The sequence below is a fragment of the Coniophora puteana genome (genome assembly GCF_000271625.1).
Source record: "Coniophora puteana RWD-64-598 SS2 unplaced genomic scaffold CONPUscaffold_4, whole genome shotgun sequence".
Classification (NCBI taxonomy): Eukaryota; Fungi; Basidiomycota; class Agaricomycetes; order Boletales; family Coniophoraceae; genus Coniophora; species Coniophora puteana.
The window spans coordinates 2,504,576-2,522,241 of record NW_006913056.1 but is presented as its reverse complement, the minus strand read 5'-3'; the positions used below and the strand labels follow the sequence as shown (position 1 = coordinate 2,522,241).

General features: G+C 51.5%; 3 protein-coding genes across 3 annotated transcripts; 1 reads left to right on the top strand and 2 right to left on the bottom strand.

Moving 5' to 3' along the window:
- Positions 1-1,997: 1,997 nt before the first annotated feature.
- Positions 1,998-5,206, bottom strand: CONPUDRAFT_53099 (uncharacterized protein; the record flags this gene model as incomplete). Its single annotated transcript, XM_007768202.1, has 7 exons — positions 1,998-2,548; positions 2,604-3,002; positions 3,057-3,431; positions 3,489-3,702; positions 3,753-4,637; positions 4,687-4,913; positions 4,987-5,206. The coding sequence occupies 7 exons, from the start codon at positions 5,204-5,206 to the stop codon at positions 1,998-2,000; spliced, it is 2,871 nt and encodes a 956-aa protein (XP_007766392.1).
- A 572-nt stretch (positions 5,207-5,778) lies between these two features.
- CONPUDRAFT_152407 (uncharacterized protein) lies at positions 5,779-8,771 on the bottom strand (the record flags this gene model as incomplete). Its single annotated transcript, XM_007768967.1, has 9 exons — positions 5,779-6,725; positions 6,786-7,763; positions 7,819-7,884; positions 8,261-8,267; positions 8,323-8,347; positions 8,409-8,433; positions 8,491-8,522; positions 8,580-8,681; positions 8,737-8,771. The coding sequence occupies 9 exons, from the start codon at positions 8,769-8,771 to the stop codon at positions 5,779-5,781; spliced, it is 2,217 nt and encodes a 738-aa protein (XP_007767157.1).
- A 3,105-nt stretch (positions 8,772-11,876) lies between these two features.
- Positions 11,877-16,569, top strand: CONPUDRAFT_152406 (uncharacterized protein; the record flags this gene model as incomplete). Its single annotated transcript, XM_007768966.1, has 15 exons — positions 11,877-11,999; positions 12,049-12,114; positions 12,168-12,218; positions 12,269-12,377; positions 12,428-12,913; positions 12,969-13,733; positions 13,791-14,095; positions 14,149-14,330; positions 14,383-14,537; positions 14,587-14,958; positions 15,009-16,041; positions 16,093-16,122; positions 16,205-16,308; positions 16,363-16,383; positions 16,445-16,569. 15 exons carry the CDS (start codon positions 11,877-11,879, stop codon positions 16,567-16,569), a joined length of 3,927 nt encoding a protein of 1,308 aa, XP_007767156.1.
- Positions 16,570-17,666: the final 1,097 nt, after the last annotated feature.

The following is a 17,666-nucleotide window of genomic DNA, read 5'->3' as shown; positions in this document are numbered from 1 at the left end:
TGGCATACTAAGCCGCCTTGAGGTACTAGGCTCCGCCGCGCCCCGCGGGGCTCATAACCTGACAAAGGACGATCGCGAGTATAGCTAGGAAGTCTATGAGAGCGCGAACTCACCGGGCAGTTAGTGTTGAAGGTTGAGTTAGTAGCTTGGTAGCTGGTAGGCTGACGATAGTAGTCGTTCGGTGGAGAGAGAAGACTTAGATGATATTCATGGTAGCGACTGTATATATATGACAGGAGCGTGTGAAGTCACTACTGTATTCGTAACTACTATGCAGTCCAAGTCCCACGGTAATGCGGGACGGCTACGTAAGCAATGAACGTGGCCCTTATGCGATGAACGCGGAGCCACACGAATGCGTAAGCGCTAAAAGTACCAATGGGATACCTAGCGCCAGAATAGACGTATGAAGGCGGTGTTTACTTGTAGACCTCGTAGAGGAACATCGCCGTACAGGAGGCTTCTGGATGAACCAATAAAGCCGTAAAGGGTCGAATACTAGACGTAAATCTGACACCATCTATAGATACCACTGCACCACTTCAGTCACCCCATATCTCGGGCCTCTTAGGGATAATTCCTCCCACCAATTAATTGGGCCTGTGAGGGGGTTTGATGGTACAGTTATCTGGTAGGTAGGGTCTCTCTCCCCACATGTCCGGTACATGTGGGGTATGACACCAGTCATCTAACTCGTCAGTCGTCAAGATATCTTGGTAGCCTGGGCCCATCTGGCCCACTCGGTACTGGATATCTTGCCAGTGCCAAGTCTGTGACAGGTCACAGGGTGTCCGGGGTCAATATAGCTTGAAAGGGGCTTCATCTGAGCACTTTATTGACGGTCTGGCAGCTTCTTTTTAGCTCCTACATTGCCAGGAGCCTGAATTAATAACTATTAAGCTGTCTTCTAGGTCTTAGCAAGTAGCTGTGCTGGTAAATTAAAAACTTTGAATTAGGGCATCACATTGATTGGGTGTGTTATTGTCACTGGGTCCATTCCTGTGCTATACCCATGGTGATATAATCCAGTATAACATTATGCTGGCATTACTCAGATAGAATGCAAGGAGCCTATGGAGGCTATGGTCATGGAGACTATGGCTTGTGAGCCACTTTGATATTTTATTTTATTATTGTAGGACACTGGTAATATATATATATATATGCCATGAATCCAGCTGACATGCATCAGAAGGATCAGTACTGAGACTGTTCATCTAGTTTCATTGATCAGGTAAAGTGTGGGTAGAGGATAAGAGTATATGAATTGATCTATTAATCAGTTCATAACATTGTATACTGAAAACTATTTCGCGTTATTGGCTTTGATTTGGTTAAGTACCTCCTGTTTCAGCAAGAAAGCAAGGTTAATGAATATCATTCTGCTGGGGCCAGATATCTTGTTGTGCTGATCATACATACCTGATATATTGACATGACATCACCACCGGTATATCATATAACAAGCTTACAAAGTCCCTGATAGGCGAGACATATGGACAGGCTATAATCCTGAACCACATGTATGTCGGGAACATATGTGGTCAACACAATGTCTAGACCATTACTGACTGCGGACCAGATATCCGGTGGGCAATATACTAGATATACCAGATATATGGAGGATGCACCAGTGGTACAAGCAAGATATATGGACGGTTGCCCACCGTCAAGTAGGTGTCTGGCCAACAAGGTGTTCGTCAACAAGGCATGTGGATGGACATCCACTACATACGAGATAACTAGCTGAGCATTGACGGATATTTTCCAGATGTATGGTGAGTAGTACATGCTCATCCACATATGTTGTTGTTCATGGAAACGAGGCGAGGAGTCCCAGATATGTGGATTTCTGTATTCCACGCATGCATGTTTAGCATGGTCACTTCACAGAATATTCCAAAGCTAGTCTTGTCTTTGAAGTCATGTCTGATGCTCAGATTGGCATTGAATGCAGAGAACTCGCAGATTTCATGCAAGCAAGACAAATGAATGCATTAGGTTCTCATCCGCTTTCTAGAAGGTAGAATAGGAGACGAAGGCAAGAAGGCAGGATTAGCCTCTTCGAAGAAATCCTCGTCCGAGTCATCCATCTCAAACTCCTTTATAATTGCCATATCTTCCAGCGCGGCAATGGCATCACCTTGGTCCATGTCCATGTCATCCTCCCACCCGTCATCCCCATCCTCATCATCAACACTAAACATATTACCGTCCTCCTCGCCTTCACCCTCGCCCTCGCCCTCACCCTCGCCCTCGCCCTCGCCCTCACCCTCGCCCTCACCCTCGCCATCCTCATCTCCATCCTCATCCTCACCGCATTGCTCGTCACTTGGTTTGTCTCCCCCACCCTGTAGCGTTTCCCTCAATTCGGGATCTCCAACTTCTGGTAAGAAAACGTCTTCCTGCACTCTTGCAATATCCTCGGCACTAGGGCCCCATGGTGCCGACACCTTAGATGGGATATGGCGTACCTTAGGCTCCCACTCAGAATATAACAGCGTCAACTCAGCCTTTTGGCGTCGGAAGAAGTGATGCATGTGGGAATCTACGAAGATGGTATTAAATTATATGAGAACTAGAGTTGTTGCCGTGAAACGCACCAGGACTCGCGCATGCATCATTGACCGCCTTCCATTCATCAGCAAACCATATCTGCATGCCGTCGCGTTCGCGCAATAGCCTGCGCTCTTCCTCTTCACACCGGGCTAGCTCCAAGGCCGAGCGGATCCCTGATCGAACTTGTTCGCTTGAGAGCCAGTCCGGCGGGGCCTCAAGGTCTTCAATTAACCCTACATCCCTCCATATATCGTCGTCAACGTCCAGGTTCCATATGGATTCGGTGACCAGCCGCGAGGGCGGCTTACTTCCGCGGGGTGCCTTGCCAACCTTTATCATCCGCTCAAGGTCGGAGCATAGCGAATTGTAGCGCGTGACTAAACGTTTGATAGCGGGCTCTCGTTTCTTCAGTGACGTTTCAATGTTCATAGCAAGGTTATCCTCTGCAGATGCGTAGATAAGTAAATGATAGTTAAAGTGAGGAGGAGCTGACGCACCGTTATGTGATGGGCGATAAGGTCTATCAACAACCCTCGACATCTCAAACTTGCGTTGGCGCAAGCGTTCGCGGATACGAGTCTTGATGGCGAGAGCTTCCATACGCGCTTGAAGATACACGTCATTCTTCAGCTTGCGAAACTCAGTACGAGCCGGGGCGCCGAGAGATGCGACTCGACGACGCAAGGTTTCAGTTGACTTGGTGAGCGAGTCCCGAGCCGTCATCAGCTGAGTATTGATGTCGACTGGATCTCCGGCGCTATCGGAGACGAGCCAGCGCTCCAAAGCTTGGACATCTGCTTTGTGCGTCTTTACGGTGTTCTCGAGCGCCAGAAGCTTCGCGAAGTCTGCTTCATACGCAGCACGAACATTTCCTTTATTACACGAAAATTAGTCACGGCCGAAAAAAATCAGAAAAATGAAGGGCTTACGAGGGAGTGGTCGTGTCTGATACTGGACCTGATCCATCCACGCTGCGCTCAGCTGCGCACGGGTCTTCCTCGACGCTAGTACACCCGCGAGAGCATGCGCCTTCCTTGACTGGCAGTTGGCCCACTTTGTGCGTAACCATTCGCCGTACTTAAGCGCAAGTTTTTCGTCGAGATGTCTGACTTGGTTGTCAAGCACGAAGAGACGTTGATTGAACTAGATAGTGCCAATGAGTGTCATAGCTAACCATATCCAACAAAACTTACTCCAGAAACTCGCAAGACAGAGATAAGGAACTTGAGAGCGCTCCAAAGTCTTTCACAACCTTCTCCGTCTGAGAAACCAAACCCGTCTCGCTTGCGTGGATGATAAACGAGCTGACATGGCCACTGATGACCGTAGGCATGGAATACAGACACTGCGAAGGACAACCTCGACAGGATGTCTGCGGGAAGGAGTCCAAACTTGCGACAACTTCTCTCTAACTGACAAGCAACGTCATAAAGTGCGCCGACGGTGCTCTTTGCAGGGAGATGCTTGAACAGCTTCTCAAGGAGCGCGAGGGCGTAATGTTGTTTCTCCCCGGGCGACGTCATATTGCAGAACCATAGGACCCGATCATGCCTACAAACCAGCGCCATGAGTCCGGTATCGGCAAAAAGGCGGGTACTGGCCTTTGTTCGTTTTTCATCAGCCGCCACAAAGGCGTCATTACACCCATCCAAAACCGAAGTAGGGACTCGCATACCCTCTTCAAGTTTATCGTTAGAGGGCGCCACGGTACCCTTCCCTTGAGAACGCGTCGGGCGAAGAGATTCCACACGTTCTTCCATGGCCGAAACTTCACCTTTGGTTAAGAAAAAAGTGTCAGTAGGATTACCTGGATCGTCCGTATCTGCTTGGCGAGGATTGCGAGTACGCTTCTGTGTAAAACATGCATCTAGACACACAATGTAATCGGGCTCCCCTTCCACGCGCGTCACTGATCCATCAAAGCAAAGGGGACAGCGAGACCGAAGATATGCCGACGGTGCGTTAGGAGGAAGTGACGGCCTATAGCCGTTGATCAAGCGGTTGACAGCATCTCGAGTTGAAAGCCGGAGGATTGAGTACCAGTGGAGGGCATTGGCGAACCGCCTCCGAAGGTTCTCCTGTTCGAAATGAGCACGATATACTATAGCGCAATTGCACTTTACGTACCCGGGTTTCTAGCTTGTAACGAAGACCAAACATGAACGCTTCCAACGCCTCGCACCACCCGGTTGTGTTTGGCATGAGTCTCGTGAAGAGAAGCCGTACGAATTCTAGCAAACAGATATCGACTGCCATGGAAGGGGTCAACGGGGCGCATGCAAAAAACCCTTTTGCAAGCAGGCGAACAGGGGCAGACCGACACTGGCAGATAGGCAGATGAAGGCGCGTCAAAGCTACAAGGGAACAATCTCGTCAGTGTCTTGAGAGACGTCAGTGAAATCAAGGACGTACAATCGAATGATAAACATAAGACTGGGATGACCCGTTTGCGACAAGAACAGGTCACATCACTATTGGGGTCCATGTCTAATGCAGTGGGATTGCGAAGACCATCTGTCCCTGCCATGTAATTGGCGTATATATCTATGAGGAGCGGGATGACGTCATTCGACCACCGTTGCCATTGGTTTTGACGTTTATGAGACGTCGACAGGTAAGTGCGAGGAGGAGGATCAAGGTCTGGCATGGAATCGAATTGCACTGTCGCAGACCCGGTCGCTTTTCCTGGCGAAGTACTGGTAGAAGCCGGGATCTGCTCGCCATCACGCTGGTATTGAGGAACATTGCGTTGGATGAACTGAATGTTTCGACCAATTACGAGTGGTCGATGCACAGGTGGAATCAGAAGCGAGGGACCGGCGCGTGTTCTAGCGGTACGAGAGGGGGCTTCATCATCTCTGACATAGGTATGCTGTGTTTGAATATGGGATGACGAAGGGTGGGCACTCCGATGCCGATTTGCGACGGCGTGAGGCCGTTTATTCTTGCTAGGGCGAGTAGGTCGACGTATTGCCATTACTGTAAAGTAATAATCAGCGATCGCATATTCATAAGTCCAGTTCATGGATTGTCAAGGGAGAAAGCACTGAAACATTGTATTACAAGAAGTCCGCGATGATTATCCAGAAACGAAGTAAATAATGGCAATGGCGTACGTAGTATGTATGTAGAATGAAAACTAATGAAGCAAGGAATGCGAACAACAAGCATATGACAACATCGAGATCAGAAACAGCGACAGTGGACCAGAGCGCCTCCTCAAGGGAACGGGAACGCGAATGGTACAATGGGGGCCCTGCCTGTTTGGTAGTGGAAGGCCTCGATGTAAGCGCGCGCAACCGGCGAAGCCGCCGCGGACAAGTCCGCGAGCGTCTTGCACGCGATGGGGGGATACTGACTAGCCCCCTCCCACACAGAAATCAGCACTCTTAGCTTCTCCCAAGCTTCGGAGGCAGCTGACGGGTGACGGCTACTGAGTCCAACATCCTTTTCTGTGTCAGGCAAGAACTGGCCCTGCCGTGTCAATCCACCGTGCCCGGGGAACACTGCAGACACCTCCCGCTTGCGACCCTCAGGATCGCGAGCCCACAAGGACTGGGCCATGACATGGTCGAGCGCAAGAAGCTCGAACCGGAAGTTGAGCTCGGCGGCTTCCCATACAATCATCTTCACCCAATGATGCTCGTTCGCCAGATCGATTGGCCGAAGGACGGTTCCTTGCCAGGTTATCGTATCGTTCTCCTCCCAGAAGCTGCCAGATTGCGGGATAGTGATGACGTCACGGCCAAACCGCTCTCTGCCCTTCTCGCGGTCCTTTCGTTTCTTGTCCTGCTTCTTATTCTGGGACTGGGGAAGGTTGTCCATGATCTTGCCGTCGAGGAGATCACGCCAGTGTTGACCCGTTGGCTGGGATACGAAGGGGTTCTGATTGACGTCTGAGATACGTCGATTACGGACTTGGAGCCAGTTAACAATCATGCGAGTCATCCGCTCGGGGTCGTCCATCGTGACCAATGAGCAAGGGTCCGGGAAGCGATGTCCATGCGAGACAAGATCGGTCGGTCGGAAGGCAGGCTGGTTTTTTGACTTTCGTATATCCTCCTGCCGCTGATGATTCAGAAGAACCGTCTCCAGAGCGTTTGACCAGAGGCTGGGTACGTGCGGTGTATATTCGTTCGCCACCACATACCAAGTAGTGCGAGTTGCTGCCAAAGGAAAATAATGAGCGATCAACATAGTAGTGTAAAATGAGAAGTAAAACTAACAGAATGTCTTGTCGGCGTGACGTCCCTGGACCTTATATCGCTTGTTGCCCCCGTATCCTGGCGCGCCCTGCGCAGGGAGCTCCTGAAGCTGCATAACGCCTTCCAAGCTAGTTGCCTCGTAACCTTGAAGCACTTGGTTGATTCGATCGTCACAAGCTTTGATGGGGAGGCAAAGAGGAGGGAAAGGGTGCATATGCGCGCGCTCGTCGTAGTAGTTGATCCGTACAATATGTTCAGGATGAGTCAATGCGACCCGGCGTTTAATCTTGATGTTACGTGGAATCTGGGACTTGAGGCGGATAAACCAAACTGGGACGCCAGCCAAGTACAGACGCTCGCATACAACAGGGTCTGTTGTGAATGCACCCATCCACCGCCTGTTGACGTGTGCAGGGTAGAAGTCAGGATTCCGCATGATAGGGTATGCGTCTCGCAGATAGGAAAAGAAGGCGCTGATGCTGAGGTAACCACGCTGAACTTCAGCGTATAGGGCGACTATGTCACGTCGGAGCATGGGGGAGTTGAGTTGCTGGAGTGCATTGCGCAGCTTGCGAAGTGCATGTGCGATTCGATGGGGACGACCACCGCGTTCTACTTGGATCCAATGGGTCACCGTCTCCACGACCTGGTTCACAAGTTCACAGAGGCGGTCGTACCGACCGTGCTTGAGCTGATGGAGATGTGGCTGCCCGGGGACTTTGGTGATGTCGTCGGGGTGTAGGTGTTGCCAGGCAGCCCACTTCACTTCGTTGGCGTAGAACACGTCCTTGCGCTGGATACAGACCGCAAACTCGAATCGCTGGGAGTAGAGCTGGGGCCACTGGAATGGGTCTATGACCCCAAAACGACCGTCGGCGCGAACCTTGACTTCCTCTGCTTCGAACACGAAGGGCTCATAGATCTCCTCCATGTTGGGGGACGTGATAATGAATTCTCGGAACTTGCCCATGGCGGCCGCGTCGGAAAAAGACAAGCTCTCTAAGCGTAGAAGTTATTGAGGATAACGGCCTATGAAAGAACACGTTGTGCTCACCGTTGTCGCCCGGATACGGGTATTCAGAGACGGGGAACAACTCGTGGAGGTCGGCAATTTCGGATCCTACTGATCCCATCTGAGCGACCGTCGAAAAAAAAGAGGAAAAATAAAATAAGGAACATCAGTAACAAGGATGCAAAAGACGATGAGGAGAGTATCACCTTGGGCTGCTGACGATGGTGAGATGTCCTTATACGATGTGTCCTGGTGCGCAAGGCAAGCTGCAATAGCGGATGCGTGCTGAACGTGAATCTATATCATATACAAGAAACGTCGAATGTCACTATTTACGTGTCTACAAAATCCTCAGAACGCGAAGTCAGAGGGGCAAATGACATGGACGCGCGTAGCGCCATGGCCAATTTGTGTACAACACGTAGTTGCACGAAGAGAAGAACGCAGGCAAAAGCAATGGAGGACGAAAAGAGGACCTACCTACTAAAGGCCTGCATAAGGCGGAGAATCAGTGGCGTCTCACGAAGAGAGACTGCGGGGACTTACTTGGGACGGAGACAGATGCGATGGACTTCTCGCAGAAAAAGAACGGCATCAATTACCAGGCCTCCGAAGGTACGATGACGGCTTACCTTCGCGCGGTGAGACCAAAGGTGCCTGTAGGACGATGTGCGGTGTTAGAGGATGGACGCGTCGATGCAAGAAAGGGCTTACCTTCGAGGGGGAGCTTCTCTAGGAGGATAGATCTACAGGACCTTCATGTTAGTACGACAGCCGGAGCGAACACAAGGGCGGGTACTTACTGGAGGCAGCGATGGGCTAGCGACTTGGTGGTGGGGGTTAATGGGAGAAAGCAGAGAAATTGTTCGCTTCGATGCCAAGGGAAGTTCACACGACTTGCGGGCCTTGAATTTGCCTCGTGTCAGCTTCCATTTTTGGTTAGTTGCTATGCGGACCTACCATATGCGGAAGCCGGAGTTGGATATGTGGCTCATTACTTATAAGGCCACATATCCAGCTCTCTTTCTCGCGCTGCTTCCTTCACGTCTCCCCTCCTTGTTGGTCGACGTTCCTCCGTTTCCCTCTCTCGGTGCTCGTCGCCCAGCTTTTGATTCCACTTCCGCAACACTGCTCTCGTCAATGGCCCCTCCTCAACTACCGTCCATACCTAAGGGCAACTACGAGTTGCTCATCTCCTACCGAGGGAAGCTACTTGCTAACCCGGTACATCTACGCGGACTCCATGTCCGTGAGTTGGTCTATTGCTCCTCACTCCGGTTGTATGAGCGTCCCCGTTGCACGCTTTGGAAAACGGTGGGATTTTGGCTTCTGTCACATAGGCTGATTCTAATGTCGTTAAGTCTAGAAAAACAGGCGTTACATCGCTCTGAAGGGTCCTAATTAATACGATTTATTTTGATAGCTCGGTGCACTCTTAATTCCCTCTCCAACCTCTTACACGGCTGACCCGCCGACATTGCGAGGATTGGACGACCAATTGTTGCATATTTCATCCACAGATGTCATCCCGAGACGATCGTTTTGTCAACCATTTTTGCTTGGAAGATGAGAGACACTGAAGCGTGGCGGAGATGTTGCTATCCAATGTAAGTCCTGGGATAAGCCGCGTCGACACATACCTTATTTCCATCTGCCACAGCGCGCGACCAACAAGTAAAGCAGGTGAGTTTGATTGACTATTCTCAACCCATCCGCCATGCGAATCAAATGCACATCTCTAACTCAGACACCAAATTCTTCAGCAAAAGCCTCGAATGACACCCATCGTCCCCGCCAAGGACCCCAGCCGAACGTTCGTCCTCCCAATTCACGCTGGCAACAGCCTTCACTCCAATCAGGCATATGGTGAGTTCCACAGATCATCGTCCTCATAGCTCGCACCACGAATGTACTTCTGCTGCGTCACAATGTTCAATAGTACTGACCATCATCCTAGCAAGTCCTCGGTTTCCCACTCGGCCTTTGGCACATGTCTTCGGTCTTACCCATAGCTGTGAGTACTTCGACTCTCCCTACGGCAGTCGGCACATAGATCAATGCGATAATTCGGCTGATCCCAAACTAGCATAGCTCATATGCTTCACGTGGACCAGGAATCACAAAGCCGCTGTTGAAACATGATGTCTCATGTCCCGCGGTTGCACATTGTCTCGTTACCCAGTGCGTATGATCATCCACTCCTTATCACGCAGCGTGATGATTGAGTCTTATTAGTTCATTGTGCACCCACTCTGCCTGTACAGCACCTACTCGTTATCGGACTTCTCAGCATATGGCACCGTTACGCCCTTCGTACCATGCGAAGCAACTCAATATCGGAGCCTAAGAACTGTAATCTAAGCGCGAGCATCAGTATGTACTTCACCGTTCTGTTGCTAGCGCTCGCTGACGTCACTTGAATAAAAGCGCCGCGGCGTCGTCCGCCCGCCTGTATTACTTGGACGAAAGCACGGCGGCGTCATCCGCCCGCTCGTACTACTCGGACGAAAGCACGGCGGCGGCGTCCGCCCGCTTGCTACCCTCTGCATGCCCCGACCACCCCCATTACTGACGGTAACCTCCCTGGCTCTTCTGCCTTGCAACATGTATTCAAGCTCGTTATCCCACTGCCCACGGCTGCTCATGCCACCGCCTTTCCCTCTCCATGTCCTCAAGCAGTTCGAAGATGCCGTTCGTGCGACCTCGTGGAATACTTGTAGACTATGGCCATTTTCCCTCCCTCTCCTTGTTCCACTGTCGCTCAAACGTTCCGTCGCCCGTGTTTTCCTTGGCGACGATACCGCTTTCATCTGGTACCTTGCAGTAGTACCGATGGGACCCTATCTCCTTACGTAGTCCATGATTGATGTCCGTACGTCGGCCTTGAATATTTCTGCCTCACATCCCCAAAGGATTCATCTCCGGTTTGCTCCATGGTCGGCTTGAATGAGTTTGCCGCGTCTACGAATCTACAATAGGTATTGCGAACATCCTTTGGCATAGTCACCCCCTGAACGGCGCAATCAATCACAGCATCCGCGCAAGTTATCACCCCAACTAGCAGACGCCGCCCCGCTCAATGTCCATATGACCGCGTCTAGAACTCTAGAACTAAGCAAGCGCCCGCCGTGTACCTCTATTCCACGGTCGTATGCGCAGTGAACTGTCGCTGTTTTGCCTTGGTACGAACATGTCAATTATTCGGTCGCTAGTTAACTTAAAATTCCGTTGTGCAGCGTGAAGTGAGCTGCTTGAGACTGACATAGTATTCGTTTTCCCCGTTATCAAACAGAACCCCCTACAATTATGTCACTACACAGGTAAGGTTTGCCGGTACGTTCGCATCTCCATTTCTGCATGACTACTTGGAAGCGTGCCTTCCTCCAAATGGCACGGACTCAATATCCCAGTGATGGATTCTTCCTGAGCGAGCCGACCCGTGGCCGACTCGTGGCCTAGCTGGAGAACGTTTCGCAGATGACAATGGCCGTTAGGCCAACTGGCATTGGCATTTGTGTCTTCGGTCCGTTCCTTGGGGTCAGAGAGTTCATGCCTCACGTTCATGCATTGTCTCCAGGTTCTTGTCTGGACGCAAGAAATTTTGTATGTTTTATTTAGTCGCAACATCAGCAGTCAGTTGCTAGCCACGGTGCTAACCACCGCGGAAGAACCCTAGCCATCGGACCGTTGTTTGGGAATAAACCTAAGTTTGGAAGACACGCGTCTCATTTGTCATTAAGAACTTCTCGCGCGGCGTTGACCCTCGTTGTGATGATACTTTTGGTGAGTGAGAATGACTTGGAAGTCGGTGACATAAACCTAATATGATCATTCAGTCGCGGGCGCGTGCGCGTAAACCGGTTAGCGGGAAAGGATGGTCCAGGTATGCGCACAGACCACTCACGAACGGGATATAAGAGCTCAACCACTCCCTTCACGTTTTCCACCTATTGCTTCGCACACCCATCGCAGACTGTCTTACCGATCTCGGACAACACCGGTTCGAGCCCTTTCGATTGACGAACTACGTGTTTGTCATCTGGCTCGACGCGATCTACGTTGATTGCGGTCACCGACGCTTCTCTACCCTGCCTCGTACCATGCCTGCGGTCAGGAACGATGCCTCCGCTCACCCAGCACCTTCGGCCTCCGCCGCTTCCGCGCCCACTCGCAGTAGCACCAGGACCCGCACCGTCAAGCCGCCTCCTATACCGCGAACCCTTGTATGTCTTGGTCGTCATTTCTCTATTGTTGCACTCATCCCGCTTACAGACCGGTACCAAGGCGACCAGGTCCAAGAAGGCAGCGAGCACTTCAAAGTCTGTTTCTTCTAAGAAGGTAAGTATTCCTTTCTCATCATAAAGTCGTCAGCTCTAGTTAACACGATGAAGGGTAACGTCCAGGCCGAAGTTACTCAAACGGCGGGTCCCCCGCCTGCAACGGTGAGCAGGCATCTCTGTATATTATTATATGTTTGCTGATACATGGTAAGGTCAATAGGACAGACCATGGCCCAAGCCAATCCAACGAAGAAAAGACCCTAACTACGTCGAAGACGAAGACGACTGGTACGACTTCTATCGACGACCTCCCTCGCGAAGGTAGGCTAGTTCATCTTAACTGTCCTATCGATGCTCATGTATCTGCGCAGAAAACCCATGCCATCCCAACGCCGCGCCGTCGCCAAGCTGCCGTGATGGCGCAGAGGAGGAGGGAGACGAGGATGCGGAGGGGGAGGATGAAGACGCGGAGAGTAACAAGGACGCGGAGGATTGGGGTAACAAGGACGCGGAGGGAGATGCTGATGAAGACGTGGTTCAGCCCGCGGTCCCAGATCAAGAGCCAAGCCTGGAAGAGCCAAGCCTGGCAATTGCTGCAGCTACAAGAGCAGGGGTTGACGAGGAGGACGCAGAGGAAGCCGAGCGCATGTTGGACGCTGGAGACCCGCTCGACGTAGAGTCTATCTCCGTGCCACCTCATGGGGCGCATCGAACCGACGGCGGAGAAGCATCCAACCACAGGCCCGATGTTTATGGAGGCGATGAACATGGTGGGAGCGAGGAGGACCAGGGGGCTGAAGAGGACAAGAGCGCTGGCGGATCCCAGTTGGGAGCAAAATCCGGCGGACAGGTGGATGGTGAGTACCTTGCCATCAATATGCTACATTACCGTAAGTGCTCATGTATCTACAGGGGACTCGGTTGATGACAGCGACTATTCTGCTACCGAGAAGCAGAAGAGAATCGACAAGGCGCAAAAGAATGACCGCGAGGGACGCCCACCTTCACCCAACAGTGAAGAACTCGACGACGACGAGTGGGAAGAGGCCGAGGATATCGCAGCTTCACGTCGTCTCTCCAACGGGAAGATCAAGGCTCAAACGAAGGGCACCAATAATTCCTCTCGTGGTGGCTCCGCATCTTCCGCGTTACCTTCTGCTAGGAACATGTCGGCCTCAGCTAATCATGCCAATGGTCCATTGCACGTGTATCCTGTCCCTTCTCAATCGCTGCCTACCGACAATCCCTCGTGCGGTGACTCTGCTCCGTCCCCACTGCCCTCCACTGAGGTGCCGGTTGAGACGCCAGCTGCAACCAATCGTGCTAGTCGTCCCTCAGGCGCCAACACCGCTCCTTCTCAATCATTGCCCACCCTCGAGGACATCTTCGTCGGCATGCCTCCTCCTGAGGTGGGCTCCTGTCAAGAACGGATCATGTCCTGCCGGTTTGTGGACTGGCCGGTCAAACCCGGTCGTCTCAGCGCAGAGGAAGAGAAACATCTTGTTGAACTCGACCACACCATCATGAAGGCCGTTTGGACCTCAGCTTTCCGCATCAAGAAGAGGCCTGACTACGTCTGGAAACATCTTGGTGTGGAGTTGAAACCTTACCGTCAGGTGTCGATGTGGAATAAGTTTCAGAAGTGGTGGTGGGGTACCCAGAACAGCGCTGTAGAAGGTCGAGCAATCCTGCTATTTTTTCTTACATTGGCTGACCCGCAATTTTAACTCTCAGAAGAACCGACTGGCGTCGAAGACATTGATGATCCCGCGCTGCCCGTTCCGAACGCAGAGATGGTCGACGCGTACACACTACGCGGTTCCGAGGACTACTTGCGCCGCTGTGCCATATCGTCGGGGAAGTCAGCAGAGGATCTTGCAAAGCTTAGCAAAGCCGAAATTCAGCGTTGCATCAACGAGAGGCATCCCATTTGGGACGAGATTCATATCTACTACAACGACGAGGTATCTCCTGCCAACATGGACGCTGTGGACAGGGTCAGCCAGATGAACCGGGCAAGGGATGCCTTCAGTGCCGCAGTACGTCGATTCCATGTCTTATCATGGCAACTCGCTGATTGACTTATTTGCAGGCGCGTATGTGGAAGGTAATCACCGGTATCCATGTCATGGGCCTTCTTTTCTACACTGGGCCCGATGCTGCCCCTCGTAACTATTCTTGCGCTTGGTCCGGTGACGACCTTTTGAATGAACTGGCAACCGAGCACAACGCGGATATAGAGAGCATACTGCACCATGTCCAGACTCTCGTCAGGTGAGAGAAATTGACTGTTTCAAGAACCTCACGTATTCATTGATTGGGGTAGTCATAGAGAGTTGAACATGCAGCGGAAGGTCCCGAAACCTTTACTCGAAAGCCGTCGCCTCGAGTTGACGCGTGCTTTGCAAAAGCGAGGGAAGGGGGACGGGCTGCTTCAGCGCCTTGCGCGTAATTGGACGCGGATGTGGCTAACTCTTCTCGGTATGTATGTGACTTATGTGCTCTCGAACACTGTTGACGGGATATCCAGCGGATGCAGGCGTTAGCGACGAGGCAGCAGTTCGGCGCAAGACAAAGGCACGCGGTGTTTACGAGGTAGAATCTTCCGACAAGGATATTCACATCCAATGGGCCGACTTGCCCAACCTCTTGTTCAAGCACCGACTTGTTGTTTACAACTGGGCCCTCACCGACATTCTCCCAGGAGATTTCTCACCGGGTCTCTTGAACCTGCAGGAGATGAGGCTTGCTGTATGCCCATGGATGCGTTCGATTATGCGAGATGCCTACGATGTGCCTGAGCCCGGTGGAGAAGAGGACGACATGGTCAACGTGGACTCAGAGTCGATGTCCATCGATGAAGCCGACAAGAAGACACTCAAACTCGTCCCTATGGACGATGGTCAGTCTGTTTCATTTTTCTGTTTTTCACTCTGCTAATCGTTGCTATAGAGGATAAGGCTCTGATTGACGAACACAAAGAGGAAGCTTTCGACATCGTCCTTGTTCGGAACACCGAAGGGGAGCCGGTCCGCTTCATCACATCGAGCTCGAAGTTCATGACCGAGATGAAAGTCATGGGGCCGGATAATCTTTATGAATATGCCTGCGATACACTCAAGGAAGAAGAACAGGAAATGGCGAAGACACGCGAGCGCCTGGTGGAGAGGGAGAAAGAGCGTCAGCGCGCGAGCAAGAAGAAACGGGAGTCGAACAAGGCAAGGCAGCTCACGAGGGAGATGAAGAGGCAGCTGAAGAAAACCGGCATAACTAACTCGTCGACGCTGTCACCTGAGCCTGAGGCTCACTCGGACGTACCCAAGAACGAAGTTGACGAGCCTCAGATGCGGCTCCCTCGTTCAAAGGATATCCCGCGCGCGTCAGCCCAGCAGCGCACAGCTCTGTCTGTGGAACGTTCGGCAGCAGTCACGCCACCTCCCCCTTCGCAGAACAGAGGAGCCTTGGGCAAACCAGCTGGTCGTGCCGGGAGAATTGACCCGGTGGTGACCGACGGCTGGGGTGGAAAGTCGGCTCCGTTGGCCTCGAGAAAGCGGCTGTCACCCCATGCTGAGGTTCTAGAGGTGGATGAAGATAGCCTGCCGTCTCACGCAGAGGTGGATAAAGGTAGGAGTCGCTCGCGGAGCCTCACTCTGTCCTCCTCGCGGGCTCGAGGTGAAGCTGCTGGCGGCGACCATCGCGTCGGTGGTGAAGGCCACTCCCGCGCTTGTAGAAGTCGATCGCCTTCGATTCGGGAGATCTCCCGAGACGGTGGTACTCAGCGTGCCAAAGACAGAGGCCGCTCGCGTACCCGCAGGAGTCTGTCGAGTTCCCCTTCGCGCCGGGGACGGGATGGTGAGAACGCTGCCGGAGGACGCGACAAATTTCACCGCTCTCCGTCGAGGGCGTCTGCCCGAGGACGTGACAAGCGTCGCCGTTCTCTGTTGAGGTCGTCGTCGTCGCCGGATTATCGGGGCTACTCCAAGCAGTAAGTATTGCAATGCATGTAGTTGTATATGTTCTAACCCTCTCATTGCAGCCACGACCGTTACGATTATTACATGCCAAGGTACAGGTCTCCTCAACGTGAACCCACCCCCGGTCCGTCAAGTCGTCAGCCTCGTCGCGTGCCTTCTTCTGCTCGCTCCCAGCATTCGTCTCGCCGCCTTGAACGTTTCGACTATTACCCTTGCAATGAACGATCGCCATCTGAGTATTCTCGAGTGCTTCATCACGCTCAATCGCATGTACAACAGTAAGTCTTCACGTTCATTACATCAATTTTGAAGTCTCATCATACGTCATGTAGTTATCAATCGCCAAATCGTCGGTATGTTGAGACTTCTTTACACAGGCTATGTCTTCAGATCAACTGATATGAACGTTTCCAGTCGCCGTTCGCGTTCGCGTTCACGGTATGTCTTACTCTTGTTCCATCTGGAGTTATGTCTCAACCTCCTCTAGTGATGCAAACGAAATTGCACGCCCGCATAAGAAACATCGTGCTCAGGACTAGAAAGAGAACTGTAGCACTGATGTCTTGTCTTTCTTTTTTTCTGTTCAATAAAGCAATGTCGCAAATCAGCTCTGAGAAGAGTTGAGTCTGTTTATCTTTTGGGCGTGAAATGCAATAAGTGAAGGCACCATAATAAATACTGTACGTTTAACTTGAACTGTGCCATCACCTAGCCACTTCCCCGATTGCCGGTGCGTACCTGTGCTGTGGTTGGTATTTGGTGTGAGCCTTATAGAAGTCTGGTGGTTTAGCTTATATGCGGCTGGTAGTATGGCCTATCTTTCTGTCTTAGCATCCAAGGTTAAGTGGCATTGCTCTACTAAACAAGATGTCCTGTCGACACTTTAGAACTTGGCCTCTCCTGCCAGACATCTGGGCTCTCCCAACTCCACGGTGCAGACATCTTGTTGTGGTCCCTATCTGCGGCTGGATGTCTTGCAATTTTATTCTTAGGTTGATGGATATCTGGTGGGTGTCTGACCGGATATCCAGCTGCTTCAATTTCCATAACCTGATTATCTCATTGATGTTCATGCACATATCCCGGTATCCATTTAGCTAGTCAAGATAAGGTTAGATATGTGACTCAATAAATTTGTCTAAGTTGGACGTCTGGCTGATACACATGTTGTCAACTGGATATCTGGTCAATGACTATCCATCTATCCAGACGTCCAGCTGGCTGAAAATGAGTCGGTTGGATATCTGACTTGATAGTTTTCCCGAGTTGAATGTCTGGCTAATATGTATGTTGAATGTTGGATATCTGGTCGATAGCTATGCATCTATCCAGACATCCAGCTGGCTGAAAGTGAGTCAGTTGGATATGTGACTCAATAAATTTGTCTAAGTTGGACGTCTGGCTGATACACATGTTGTCAACTGGATATCTGGTCAATGACTATCCATCTATCCAGACGTCCAGCTGGCTGAAAATGAGTCGGTTGGATATCTGACTTGATAGTTTTCCCGAGTCGGATGTCTGGCTGGTATGTATGTTGGGATTTGGATATCTGGCCGATGGCTATGTATCTATCCAGACATCCAGCTGGCTGAAAGTGAGTCAGTTGGATATGTGACTCAATACCTTGGTGTGA